We start from the raw sequence: 14,105 nt of genomic DNA, 5'->3' as shown, positions 1-14,105 counted from the left end.
TATATGCTTGGCAGAGAGTAGAAGCTCAATTATTAGCATTATTAATCTAAGGATATGATCATACATCTATTAGCCCGGACATCCCCAAAGTTTCCTTCAGGAGAGGGGAAGGAAGCAGGGTAGCTGAGAAAGATACCCCCCTAACAGAAGTTTCTAGCTTCCCTCATTCAGGATCTCACAGAAGTACAGAACACGAACAGTAAGTGAGGCTACTTATGCTTGTGCTAATATGGTAGCCAGAAGCCACATGTGAAAGGTGGCTAGTCTGAACTGAGATGTGCTGTAAGTATAAAATACATACCAAAGTTTGAATGCTTAGTTTAAAAAAGAATGTACGATAATTTTTTAATTTGTTGAAATGCTAATAGTTTGGATATGTTGGGTTAGATAAGATGTATTTATTTATTTTTTTGAGACAGGGTCTCACTCTGTCACCCACGCTGGAATGCAGTGACATGATCATGGCTCAAAGCAGCCTGGACCTCCCGGGCTCAAGCAATCCTCCCACCTCAGCCTCCCAAGTAGCTGGGACCACAGGCACATGCCACCATGCCTGGCTAATGTTTTCATTTTTTTTTTTTTTTTTTTTGAGACGGAGTCTCGCTCTGTCACCCAGGCTGGAGTGCAGTGGCGCAATCTCGGCTCACTGCAAGCTCCGCCTCCCGGGTTCACGCCATTATCCTGCCTCAGCCTCTCCGAGTAGGTGGGACTACAGGCGCCCGCCACCACGCCCGGCTAATTTTTTTTGTATTTTTAGTAGAGACGGGGTTTCACCGTGGTCTCGATCTCCTGACCTCGTGATCCGCCCGCCTCGGCCTCCCAAAGTGCTGGGATTACAAGCTTGAGACACCGTGCCCGGCCTTTCATTTTTTGTAGAGATGAGATCTCCCTATGTTGGCCAGGCTGGTCTTGAACTCTTAGGCTCAAGCGATCCTCCTGCCTCAGAGTTCCAAAGTGCTGAGATTACAGGCATGAGCCACTGCACCCGGTGATAAAATGTATTCTTAAAGTTAATTTCACTTTTTACTTTTTGATATAGCTACTGGAAAAATTTAGATCACACATGTAGCTCACATTATATTTCTATTAACTGCATTGACTTGGATCCTTTGCAGGATATAGGTGCAGAGCTGCAGATGTCCATCCATTGATTTATTCTTTTTTTTTTTTTTTTCGAGATGGAGTCTCACTCTGTCGCCCAGGCTACAGTGCAGTGGTGCAATCTTGGTTCACTGCAACCTCCGCCTCCCAGGTTCAAGCAATTCTCGGGCCTCAGCCTCCTGAGTAGCTGGGATTACAGGTACCTGCCACCACACTCAACTGATTTTTATATTTTTAGTAGAGATGGGGGTTTTACCATGGTGGCCAGGCTGGTCTTGAACTCCTGACCTCAAGTGATCTGCCTGCTTTGGCCTCCCAAAGTGCTGGGATTACAGGCATGAGCTACCATGCCTGGCCCACTTATTCATTATTAAGAGTATTTATCATGTGCCAGGCACTATTTTAGATGCTAGAGACAGCAGTAAACAAGACAAAGACAGTCTCTGTCCTCACAGAACTTATAATCACAGAACTTATAAACAGAAGCAAAACATAAATCATTTCTGGTTGTGCCAAGTACTGCGGAAAACAAAGCAGAATCAGAACCACTTTAATGTGAGAAGGGCTGGTATTTCTGATAGGGTCATCGGGGAAGTGGTATTTCAGCAGGGACCTAAAGAATGAGAAGACACAAACCTGCAAAGATCTTGGAGGCCATGCTCCAAGCAGATGAAACAGCAAATGTAAATGAGCAGCAGTGAGCTTGGTGTGTGGGAAGAACAGCAAGATCAGCAAAGCAGGAACATGCTGAGTCCTGAGAGTGGCAGATCACACAGAATCTAGGGAAGAAATGAGAAATTCTGGGATTTTTTTCTTAACAGAGGTGTTGTGATCTGGCTTGTAGTTTTTTGTTTTGTTTTTTTTTTTGAGATGGAGTCTCGCTCTGTCACCCAGGCTGGAGTGCAGTGGCGCGATCGCCGCTCACTGCAAGCTCCGCCTCCCGGGTTCACGCCATTCTCCCGCCTCAGCCTCCCGAGTAGCTGGGACTACAGTTGCCCGCCACCACGCCCGGCTAATTTTTTGTATTTTTAGTAGAGACGAGGTTTCACTATGTTAGCCAGAATGGTCTCGATCTCCTGACCTCATGATCCGCCCGCCTCAGCCGCCCAAAGTGCTGGGATTACAGGCGTGAGCCACTGCGCCCGGCTTGTTATGATTCTTTTATGTAGCTTTAAGAAAGAAAAAATGCCACTTAAACTGTGACATGCCACTGACTTTTAGAAGTGTCCAAGTTTGACAGACACCAAAATGTGGGGGGGGGGGGGGGAAGTACACCTTGTAATTGGTGAAATACAGGCCCTCTCATTCTACCACTACTTAATTCAGACTCCCATCATCCCTTGCCTTGATTAGGGATGGAAGCTCCTGTCTTCCCTCTAACCAGCCTCTGCTGCCGATATTACCAACCTCCCCAAATCCTTCCATTAGTTCTTCTCCCATAGTCCCCAGTCCACATTCTCCTGTTTAACTGCCTGCGATTCCCCAAATGTCGTATCAATTCTGGTCAATGTCCCTTCCATGTTATTTTTTGTCTGGAATGTTTTTTCCTCCCTGTCTTCATCTATCTCCTAGCTTTTAGACACAAGGATTTTCTAGCCAGGACATATCTCACTCCACCCCTCCTCATTGCCAGGACTGCTTTGATTGATATGGCTTAAATGGATGTCACTTTCTTCATTCACAAATAAACTCCATCCAAAAATGAACCTCACCCCAACCCCCAAAAGACAAACTTCCTATGAAAGGGCAATTGGAGCCTCCAGAAAGTTCTTACTTGTATGGTTTTCAACACCAAGCAGGCATCAGCTCCTCCAAGAGTCTTCCCAAATTCTCCAAGCTCAATAAGGAACCCCTCCCCGGAGCTCCACAGTATTCCATGCATACCTCTATCACACCCCTTCTTAGAGCATCTTGTAATTGTTAACTTGTTTCCTTCCCTACTATACTGTGAGCTCCTTGGAAATCGTGATTTCTTATTCAGCTCTATTATTCACCAGAACCTGGAACCTGGAAGGTACTTAAAACTAATGAAATTATCACGTGAACAGATGGATGGGTAAATGAAAAGTGATTACCGTATATAATCACTGGGTCCTAGTTTCACATTCTGAGGTGCCCCAAATCACCTCACATTGCCACTAGCCCTTCCCAAGTGTGGTAACTGGCTTAACCAGGAAAGAGCAATGACACCCCTTGGTGGTCAGTGCAGGGAGGACATTTTACTGAATGGAAGGAAGTTTCTCTCTTTTCAATCACTGCTCTCCCACTCTTGAGGTTAGGAAATGTCAAGAGTGAGGGAGATTTGCATTTTCAAATGATCAAGCTGATGACTGCATGCAGAATGGATTGGAGAGGGGATACAGGGGGAAGCAGGGATGCCAGCTGGGAGGCTGTCTTGTCAGAGTTGAGAGTCAAATGCAGATCTGTGACTTTGATACCATCACACTTAACCACTTTGTAATATTGCCTTTTTTACCTAGAATTTTCCTTTCTTCTTCTCAACTGAGCACTGTGGCAGATAGATTCTAGGATCTGTTCAATGATTCAGTGATGTCTGCCTTCTGGTATACATGCCTTTGTATAACTCCCTCCGTTGAATATGGGCTGGCCTAGTGACTTGCTTCCAACCAACAGATTACAGCAAAGGTGATGAAATGTCACTTCTGTGATCAGGCTACATGAGACTGTAACTTCCATCTGGCTAGCAGCCTCTAATCCTTGTTTACTTTGCTTAAGAAAGCTGCCATGTTATAGAGGCTCATGTGGCAAGGAAGTGAGGGCAACCCCTAGCCAATAGTCAGCTAGTGGAACCCCTGAAGCCAGCAACCCTTGAGGAATTGAAATTCTGCCAACAGGCCAGGTATGGTGGCTCAAACGCCAGCACTTTGGGAGGCTGAGGCAGGTGGATCATGAGGTCAAGAGATAGAGACCCTCCTGGCCAACATGGTGAAACCCTGTCTCTACTAAAAATAAAAAAATTAGCTGGGCATGGAGGCGTGCGCCTGTAATCTCAGCTACTCAGGAGGCTGAGGCAGGAGAATCGCTTGAACCAGGAGGTGGAGGTTGCAGTAAGCTGAGATTGAGCCACTGCTCTCAGGCCTGGCAACACAGCGAGACTCTGTCTCAAAAAAAAAAAAAAAAAAGAAAGAAAGAAAGAAAAGAAATTCTGCTAACAATATAAATGAGCTTAGAAGCAGATCCTTCTCTAGTCAGGCCTTCAGATGAGAACAGCCCTGACCAATAACTTGATTTCAGCCTTACAGGGTTTCAGAGAAACCGTGGAGCAGAGGACCCAATGAAATGGTGCCTGAACTCCTAACCTGTAAGCTCTGAAATAAATAGGTGTTGCTTTAAACCATTAAGTTTGTAGTAATTTGTTTATCTGTAACTAATAAAGCACCAATTCAAAATGTGTCATCATCATGAAGGTCAGAACCTTCTGAAAACCTGGGAAACTTTCTGTAGTCAGAATCCACTACTGTACCACTAATGTCTCTTCCCTCCGGCTCTGCAGCACCCCAGCAAAAGACCTCTGCAGCTGAGTCCAAAGAGCATTCCCATGTGAACCGAGCAACCAAGTATCATCTGAGTGAGCTTGTTACATTCTAACCCCATCCTGTGCTAGGCCTTAGGTGGACCATTTACAGCTCACAAGAAATGCAGTTTATAAGGAAAGATCATGAATGGGGAGGGAGAGGGCGGGGGAGGGTATTACCAAGCCCATCAGCATCAGGAACATCCATTCCCAGAGAGAAATTTGGCCAACTGTCAGTTCAAGTACACATCTCTCCCTCCTTTTACAGCATATTACAATAGATTATAGCCATGCTAAATAATCCATAAACTCAGCTAATTCCACCAAACAGACAGGAAAGAAGGTAGAGTCCTACAAAAGCCTAGTCAGAATAATAACTACAGTAATTTTGCCAAAACCCTGTTAATTTCTTGAATAATTCTGGTCAAAATGAATTTCAATCTGAGTTAAGTCACAGTCAACAATTTGGCTGTTCTTCTTGTTTCTCACTCTACTGCCTTACTCTCTTCCACAGTGTTAAGTAGCCATTTAAATGGGTTTGTTCTGCTGCAGGTGGCTGAGCCTGGGATCTCCTCCTTGGGAGACTACACAGTGGATTCTATAATGATTAGTGGCAGCATCTAATGTCTCTTCCAAGTCTAAAATTTGTGAGTTTCAAAGTTGACTCTCCCCAAACCTGGCCTTTGCTGCCTCAGATTCTTAATCACTCTAGCAAGGCAGAGAGAGCAAAAGGGGCAAGATAAACCTCATCAACAGCACAGAAATCCCAGAATCACACACTCTCTGGCCCAGCCAAGCCAAGTGTTTTTTTGTTGTCGTTGTTTCTTGTTTTTTTTTTTTTTAATCACCCTCCATTACCCAACATTCTCGTTCCCAGATGAATTTTAAACTGGAGTTGCACCAACTGTGAGACAGCCTCAACCCCAATGTTAAATACTACCAGATATATATACATATATAAACAGTTCTCTCTGGAAAACGATCCACCAACCTTTTTATGGGAAGAAGGTCTTCTCTAACACTTTAACTTAAGGGAAGAAGTGATGGAGAGGAAGAAGGAAAGTACATTGGCCAATACTCTGAAACTGACTGACTTGGGTATCTGTGGTCCAAAGAGGATCCCGAAAGACAGTGACTCTGTCTCAATGATTATTACGATCCCAATTAAAAGTCATAATGACAACATTTACATTCACACAGGGTCTCTTTCCAAGAAGTTTGTGATTCACCTACATGTCCTCAATTCTCAAGGCAACAATGGGGGCAACAAGGAAGTTGACAGCCAGGTCCTGTGAGAGCTGTTTGTCAGAGCCTACTCTCAGTGAGTCAGTCCCTGGAAGTTGGGTTCAGTGCATGGAGGCAGGGCCACTGACTGGCTTAGCAACTTGTCCATCATGCCGATTTTAGCATCTTGCTTCTCAATGTCCTCATACGGAGTCCAGGACAAGTCATGCTGTAGTTTGTAGGCACCAAGGAAGTCATGTGGACAACTTGTCCCCCATTCCTAGAGAAGGCAAAGGAGGCAGTTCCCATCAGGGTGGGTTGTAAACAAACTGAGCTCATTTCCTAATCATGCCACAATCTCTTTTTTGGCTTTTCACTTCATACTAGTCAGAACAACCTTTGGAAAGCAGTTACCTTACACATCAGATCCCTCCCTTAATCAAGAAAATGAGTGAAATAATTTAAGCACAGGTATATTTTTTAGAGTCATGTCTGGGCTCACATCACCCCCAATTTTCTAAGAAACCATATACCAATCCACATGTCTACATTTTCACACATATACCAAGAATTTCTGAGAGGCTGGAGTGGATTTTTGGACAAACAATGTAGTTCTTACCTTTGGAGAAATGATGGAAAAATACTGCTGACCACTCTCCCGTTTATAGAGGTAGTAAATGTTGCCAGGTTTTTTCACTATATTACAAGCTACATGGTGCAGGTTGGCATCTCTGTGAGCATCTTCCAGTACCTATGAATCACAGATACGTAACAAATTAGGTATTGGAGATAACAGGCACTCACATTTGGTGATCATCCAATTAAAATTTGGAAACCATTCAATGCTTAGGATCTTGCTCCCCCATAGCAATGAATCACTTCTGAGATCTAGATTATTCTGAAGAAACAAAAATTAGACTATGATGCTATGCTGTAAAGATGCCTTTAGAAAAATTATATTTTAAGCCAGGCACAGTGATTCATGCCTGTAATCCTAGCACTTTGGAAGGCCACGGCAGGCGGATCACTTGAGTTCAGGAGACCAGCTTGGGCAACATGGCAAAACCCTGTCTCTACTAAATATACAAAAAATTAGCCAGGTGTGGTGGCATATGCCTGTACTCCCAACTACTTGGGAGGCTGAGGCTAGAGGATCACTTGAGCCCAGGGGGCAGAGGTTGCAGTGAGCCGAGACTACACCACTGCAGTCCAGCCTGGGTGATACAGTGATACCCTATCTCAAAAAAAAAGATATTTCAAAATGTTGAGCATTAATGACCCTGGGTAATTTTTAAGTTTCTTTCCTATTTTTCTGTGCTAAGTACATTTCTTTTATAAATGAAAACATATTCCCCTGTTAAAATGCTTTACCTCATGAAACCTTCTCCTGGAAAAAACAAAACAAGGGAGGCTGAGGCAGGCAGATCACCTGAGGTCAGGAGTTCAAGACAGGCCTGGCCAACATGGCGAAACCCCATCTCTACTAAAAATACAAAAGTTAGCCAGGTGTGGTGGCGGGCACTTGTAATCCCAGCTACTCGGGAGGCTGAGACAGGAGAATCGCTTGAACTCGGGAGGCAGAGGCTGCAGTGAGCTGAGACCGTGCCACTGCACTCCAGCCTGGGCAACAAGAGCAAAACTGTCTCAAAAACAAAGAAACAAACAAACAAAAACGTATACTTAACCTCTTAAACTTATTTTTCTATTTTACTCAACACCTCTACATTTCTAGGAGGTATTAAAGACATAAAAAGTCATAATGATTATAAACAAGTTCAGCCAGCCCTGAGAACTAAATAAAGAAGATGAAAGCCTGTCTAACAGTCATTCCTTACCTTCCTGGCTTGTTCTTGCAAATGCTGGATTTGCTCAGCTATGACTGTCAGCTTGTTGGTGGCATTTGCTCGGATGAATTCATCAGCCTACAGGTGAAAAAAAACTAAACTGTGGGTTGAAAGAGGAGAAGACTTCTATGATGTTCTTATCTTGATCCCAGGGTTATGTTAATATTTTGCTTCTGCCTAAAATATTTTTCCCATTCTCGCCACTGCCCCATAGCCTCCCACTCATCCGAAGCCCCACTCAGATAGCACTGTCATGAGAAGGCCACCCTGACATGACTCCATCACAGAGTTAAGTGCTCTCTTCTATTTCCCACAGCTTTCCACCCCTTCACTATGAACTGCAGTTACACTGAACTTCTTTGGTTCTCCAACATGCCTTCTTTCTCTCTCTCTCTCCTGCTACCAAATATACTGAATATATCCTCTCCTCCAACCAATCCATTTTTCCTCCTGCTCTTTACCTAACAAACACCACACATTTCTCAGGTCTCCATTTTCTCATGTTTAAACACTTGTGAAATCAGGGATGGATTTTAAATAATTAAAAGACACTTGTGATCTGGCCCTTATCATCTGCTAAGGTAGAAATCTAGATACACATAGGAAGTATTTGGGTTTTTCTGTGTGACCCCCACACCCCCAGAACTGAGAAAGTATGCGTTAATCTGACCATTTCCACAGTTATTTACATCACAACTACTTAAATTTTAACTTATATGTGCATTTCTAATTATTACTGAAAACGTATTTTAAAAGACTGCATTATGATGTGGACCTGAAACAGAGTTATAATGTACACACAAGACTGCCTGTCATGTGCCACAAAGTGCAACTGAAGGCAATGGAAATTTTTTTTTTTTTTCAGACAGTTTTCGTTCTTATTGTCCAGGCTGGAGTGCAATGGCCCAATCTCGGCTCACTGCAACTTCTGCCTCCTGGAGTCAAGTAATTCTCTAACCTCAGCCTCCCGAGTAGCTGGGATTACAGGTGCCCGCCACCATGCCCAGCTAATTTTTGTATTTTTAGTAGAGGCGGGGTTTCACCATGTTGTCCAGGCTGGTCTCGAACTTCTGACCTCAGGTGATCTGCCCACCTCGGCCTCCCAAAGGTCTAAGATTACAGGAGTGAGCCACTGAGCCCAGCCAGGGCATTTCTTAAAATAGATCAAATTCTCAAAGCTAGGAGAGACTAATGTGATGAATTCATGTGCCGGGAAGGATTACCACTCAGGCAATAGAAATCTGTCAAAAACTTCCACCTTACTTTTAAGAAAAGCTGATTATACACAATTAAGGTAAAGAAATGAGATTAAACTAGAACTTGAACTAAGAAATATTAAAGAGAATTTGCTGGTTAGTTTAGGAGTCTTAAGGCAAAGTTCAGGTATAAACCAGTGTTATGAGTGAACAGAAACCATACAAGTAAACTGAGTCATTTATCTGTCCCACAGGTGTATATTAGGCAGCTACTGTGTGTCAGACACCACACTAGGCACTGAGTGTACTGGCAAACAGGAAAGAGAAGTCCCTGCCTCTGTCAAGATGGCAAGTCAAGTCTAATACTGTTCAACAGAAATATGAGGCAAGTCGCATATAAAATTTTAAATTTTCTAGTAGCCACGTTAATAGTAAATTAATTCTAACAATACTTTTTTTTTTTTTTTTTTTTTGAGGCAGAGTCTCGCTCTGTCACAGAGGCTGGAGTGCAGTGGCTCACTGCAACCTCCACCTCCTGGGTTCAAGCGAATCTCGCACCTCAGCCTCCTGAGTAGCTGGGACCACAGGCATGCGTCACCATGCCCCGCTAATTTCTGTATTTTTAGTAGAGATGGGGTTTTGCCATGTTTGCCAAAACTCCTGGCCTCAAGTGATATGCTGCCTCAGCCTCCCAAAGTGCTGGGATTACAGGCATGAGCCACCGTGCTCAGCTAATACATTTTACTTAACCTAATATATCAAAAACATTTTCATTTTAACATGTAATCACTATTTGTAAGTTGTTAATGAAATACTTTGCATTTTTTGTTTGTTTTTGTTTCTTTTTTTGGTCCTTCTCAGTCTAATCCATATTTTGCATTTGATATTAAGCCTTCAAAATATAGTGTTTATTTTGCACTCACAGCACATCTCAATTTGGATGCTAAATTTTCAACAGAAATACTTCATCTGTATTTAAAGTTAATAAAATTTATATGTGAAAAAGTTGATTCACATACTCAAATTGTTCTAATATACTTGAGTTCCAATAATTGAAGTAATTATCATGTTTTTTAAATTCAAATTAATTAAAATCAAATAAAATACAAAATTTGGTTCCTCAGCCACACTAACAACATAACACAAGTGCTTAACAGACATAATGTTGCTAGCGGCTACCTAAAGCACAGCTCCAGTGAGTAATAGATACCAAAAAGTAAAGATGATTAAAGCTAATATTATATGTACTCATAACAATGCACTATTATGAAGGAAATAACCATAATTATGTCGTAGAAGCAGGTTAAAGATAACACGAGTTAAGTAAAAAAGCTACTTCATTTTTATGAAGTTTAATAATAGGGAGTGGTGGGGAATTGGAAAGTATATGTAGCCTAGAGGTATTTGAATTCAATTTAATAATACTGTCATTTGGATGGGGTAGGGTACGGTCTTCTTCAGACAAGAAGGCCTCACTAAGGATGTAACATTTGACTTGGGTCTAAATGAAAGGAGAAGACCGACCATGCAAAAAGCTGGAAAAAAAAAAGTTCACAGGCATTTGAGGCCAGTGCAGCTGAAGAGTAGTTAGTGATGGGCAATGTGTAGAACAGGGTTTAAAAAGAGAGCAGAGACCAGATTGTGCAGTCTTGTAGCCCTTGGTAAAAGAATTTGCGTTTTGTTCCAAGAATGAAAGGCATGGTGGCTCACACCTGTAATCCCAGCACTTTGGGAGGCCGTGGCGGGTGGATCACCTGAGGTTGGGAGTTTGAAACCAGCCTGACCAACATGGAGACACCCTGTTTCTACTAAAAATACAAAATTAGCCAGGCATGGTGGCACATGTCTATAATCCCAGCTACTTGGGAGGCTGAGACAGGAGAATTGCTTGAACTCGGTAGGCGGAGGTTGCAGTGAGCCAAGATGGCGCCATTGCACTCCAGCCTGGGCAACAAGAGTGAAACTCCATCTCAAAAAAAAAAAAAAGAAAGAAAGAAAGAGCCATATATGGCCAAGGAGAGAGTAGGTATTTCTAGAGCTAAGGTAGTTCCAGGTTAGGGGTGGCCTTATAATAACCCTCCCTTTTCTTAAGGTGTTAGCAGTAAATCTCATAAACAAAATTTGAATTTATATTTTGAAGAGTTAATATAAAATGCAAAATATGGATTGGGCTGAGGAAAAAAGAAACAAAAAACACAAAAAAATGCAAAATATTTCATGAACAACTTAAAAACAAAAGAGCCTCATAAAAAAGAAAGGAAGGGAACAGTACCTACAACTACTAAGCACTAACCCTGGCCTCAACTACTCTGAGACCCTTTACATTCATCTCATTTACTTCTCACAACACCTTTATGCAGTTGGAGATGATAACCTCACTTTCTCATTTTAGCAATTAAGACTCACAGACATGAGGCAACCTGTCCAAGGTTTCACAGATAATAAACAGCAAAGGATCTGAACACAGGTCAGATTCCAAAATTCATGCCTTAATACCAGGCCTCCTGAGCTTTCTGAACACACACTAATACCTGGGTCAGTCCTGCTAAAAAAGTACTTTTTTTTTTTTTTTTTTGAGATGGAGTCTCACTCTGTCACCCAGGTTGGAGTGAAGTGGCACAATCTCCACTCACTGCAACATCTGCCTCCCAGGTTCAAGTGATTCTCCTGCCTCAGCCTCATGAGTAGCTGGAATTACAGGCGTCTGCCATCATGCCCGGCTAATTTTTTGTATTTTTAGTAGAGATATGGTTTCACTATGTTGGCCAGGCTGGTCTTGAATTCCTGATCTCGTGATCCGCCCGCCTTGGCCTCCCAAAGTGCTCGGATTACAAGCGTGAGCCACCGCACCCAGCCCACCACCCTTTTTTTTTTTTTTTAGACTTGCTCTGTCACCCAGGCTGGAGTGTAGTGGTGTGATCTTAGCTCACTGCAACCTCTGCCTCCCAGGTTCAAGCAATTCTCCTGCCTCAGCCTCCAGAGTAGCTTTGGACTACGGGCACACACTGCCATGCCCAGCTAATTTTTTGTATTTTAGTAGAGACAGGGTTTCACCATGTTGCCCAGGCTGGTCTCCAACTCCTGAGCTCAGGCAATCCTCCGGCCTTAGCCTCCCAAAGTGCTAAGATTACAAGCGTGAGCCACCACGCCCAGCCTCATTTTTTTTTTTTTGAGTCTCACTCTGTCACCAATTCTGGAGTGCAGTGGTGCGATCTCAGCTCACTGCAACCTCTGTCTCCTGGGCTCAAGCGATTCTCATGCCTCAGCCTCCCAAGTAGCTGAGACTACAGGCATGAGCCACCACACCTTTTAGTAGAGATGGGGTTTCACCATGTTGGCCAGGCTGGTCTTTAACTCCTGACTTCAAATGATCCACCCACCCTGGCCTCCCAAAGTGCTGGGATTACAAGTGTGAGTCACGGCACTGGCCAAAAAGTACATTTTAGATAGTAAATATGTTTGATTCAATTTGTTTGTCTCTAAAGTTTTTTTCTCTTCAGCTTCTCAAATACAGATTGTATTGGGGGAAACAGAGGCAGCATCATAATGCATCCTCTGTATTTCACAAGATTATAGGATGAAAGACAAAAACTATGTTCTTTCTTCCATCTGTTCAGGCCATTGTAATAAACATGATAGTCATTCAATAGCACATGAATATGTTGTGTGCACAAGATTCTGTCCCTACCAACCTCCCTCCCAATAAATCTGATTAACTAGATGCATATTCTCTTAATCCATAAAAGTTGCACTTTGCTCCCCAGCTCTTCAAAAAGAAGAAAGCCAAGTTTTGAATTAAAGGAGCTTTCCTGCGTATCTGAATTTTTCTTAATTTTAAAAGAAAAGGATTCGAAGGATTTCTAGGATTATTGAAAAAAAAAAAGAGATGTGAGGGAATTTGAGCACATTAAATAATTTTGAGCAAAGCAAAGACCTTGGAACATAATCAAGGCCAAATCCGCTAGTGTATACAGGGATAAGGGGCCATCATAATCTTTAAAACAGCAGGATCCTCCATCTGTGCACACTGAAGAGGGTGTACAACTGGAAGTCTTGAGAAGAGATAAGAAGGAATCTGGTTTTTCATTGAACAATGACAAAACTTTAGATCTTGGAGCTCTCCTACTTCAAACCTTTCACTTCACGGATAAAACAGTTGAGGTCCAGAGAGAAGTAATCTGCCTTAAGTCGCACTGCAAGTTAGTATCAAAAATGGGATTAATACTCATGTGTCCAAACTTCCAGTGTTTTTTCCATTATTTCACATTTCCTCCTTATTTGACTTATTTTGGCCATCCATATATAAACACTGGACTTGGGAATACTGTGTTTAATGAGGCCTAAACTTGGAGTCCTTGCCCTGCTAGAAGTTTAAACTCTCAGATAACAAAGATCTTATGGGAAGCAGCTTAAAATAAGCGGACCTTGAAACTTCCCGGGGAACTTTTCTTTGTGTCAAATGGGAAGAATAACTCTGTACTGCCTACCTCACAAGGCTGTCCTAAAGTGCAAATGAAATAATGAACACTAAAGTGTTGTGTAAACCTTCCCACGAAGGAAGATTATGGGCACTCAAGTTGCAGTTAGAGGAGCCTTTGGTCCCAGAAGGTCATTCGAATCAGGCCATCGACTCACAACGACAGTCGGCTTTACTCGTCTGTAAAATGGAGACAAGAGCAAATGCCACCCCCACCACAGGTGGTAGTGAGGTCTGAGCCGAAAGACGCAGAGCACAACGTGAACGAAGACGGTTATTCGCTGCCCCGGCCGCGCCTCCTCACCTTCTGCACCTGCTCTGCGAGCGCCACGAGGTCTAAGGGGTCCCCGGCCCGGTGGGTGTGGTAGGGGCTCACCAGGGCCAGGCCGCCGGGGGTCGGGGTGAGCTCCACCAGGGCTCCTGCGACACACACCCAGGAACACAAGCCGTGAGCTCCCGCCGTCGGCCTCCCGCGGAGCCCCGAGACCGGCTGCCTCGCGGGGGCTGACTTCCCCCTGCTGACTCCCGCCCCGCATACCTCCCTGGCCTGCAGCTGGCGGCGCTCCTTGCCTTTCAAGGACCCCCTCGGTCCGCCCCGGCGCGGCGGCGTCCTCCATGACAGCGCCTTATCCTCCCCACTCCCTGGCCTGTGCGAGTCGGAAGAGCCTGCGCGTAAAGGCGCGTGGGCGGAGCTTCCGTCTTGTCTACTGGGCGTCAGTTCGCCTGAG

The 14,105-nt window shown here is 43.7% G+C and overlaps 1 protein-coding gene across 1 annotated transcript; it reads right to left on the bottom strand.

Moving 5' to 3' along the window:
- Positions 1-5,951: 5,951 nt before the first annotated feature.
- LOC116463721 (uncharacterized protein C1orf50) lies at positions 5,952-14,048 on the bottom strand. The gene is made up of 5 exons (XM_032146952.2): positions 13,916-14,048; positions 13,682-13,797; positions 7,696-7,782; positions 6,480-6,611; positions 5,952-6,140 (listed from the first exon to the last, which is right to left on the bottom strand). The coding sequence occupies exons 1-5, from the start codon at positions 13,992-13,994 to the stop codon at positions 5,955-5,957; spliced, it is 600 nt and encodes a 199-aa protein (XP_032002843.1). The 5' UTR covers positions 13,995-14,048; the 3' UTR covers positions 5,952-5,954.
- Positions 14,049-14,105: the final 57 nt, after the last annotated feature.

The sequence above is a fragment of the Hylobates moloch genome, unplaced genomic scaffold (genome assembly GCF_009828535.3).
Source record: "Hylobates moloch isolate HMO894 unplaced genomic scaffold, HMol_V3 SCAFFOLD_55, whole genome shotgun sequence".
Lineage (NCBI taxonomy): Eukaryota > Metazoa > Chordata > Mammalia > Primates > Hylobatidae > Hylobates > Hylobates moloch.
Note: the sequence above shows the minus strand (reverse complement) of the source record. Positions and strands in the feature narration are given on the sequence as shown.

What these genes read in the sequence shown, in the direction of transcription:
- LOC116463721 (XM_032146952.2), bottom strand. Translation starts at nt 13,994, where the DNA reads ATGGAGGACGCCGCCGCGCCGGGGCGGACCGAGGGGGTCCTTGAAAGG. An exon ending in TCGCAGAGCAGGTGCAGAAG is followed by an intron (nt 7,783 to 13,681) that starts GTGAGGAGGCGC and finishes TTTCACCTGTAG; the next exon opens with GCTGATGAATTCATCCGAGC. An exon ending in TTTCCATCATTTCTCCAAAG is followed by an intron (nt 6,141 to 6,479) that starts GTAAGAACTACA and finishes TGCCTTCTCTAG; the next exon opens with GAATGGGGGACAAGTTGTCC.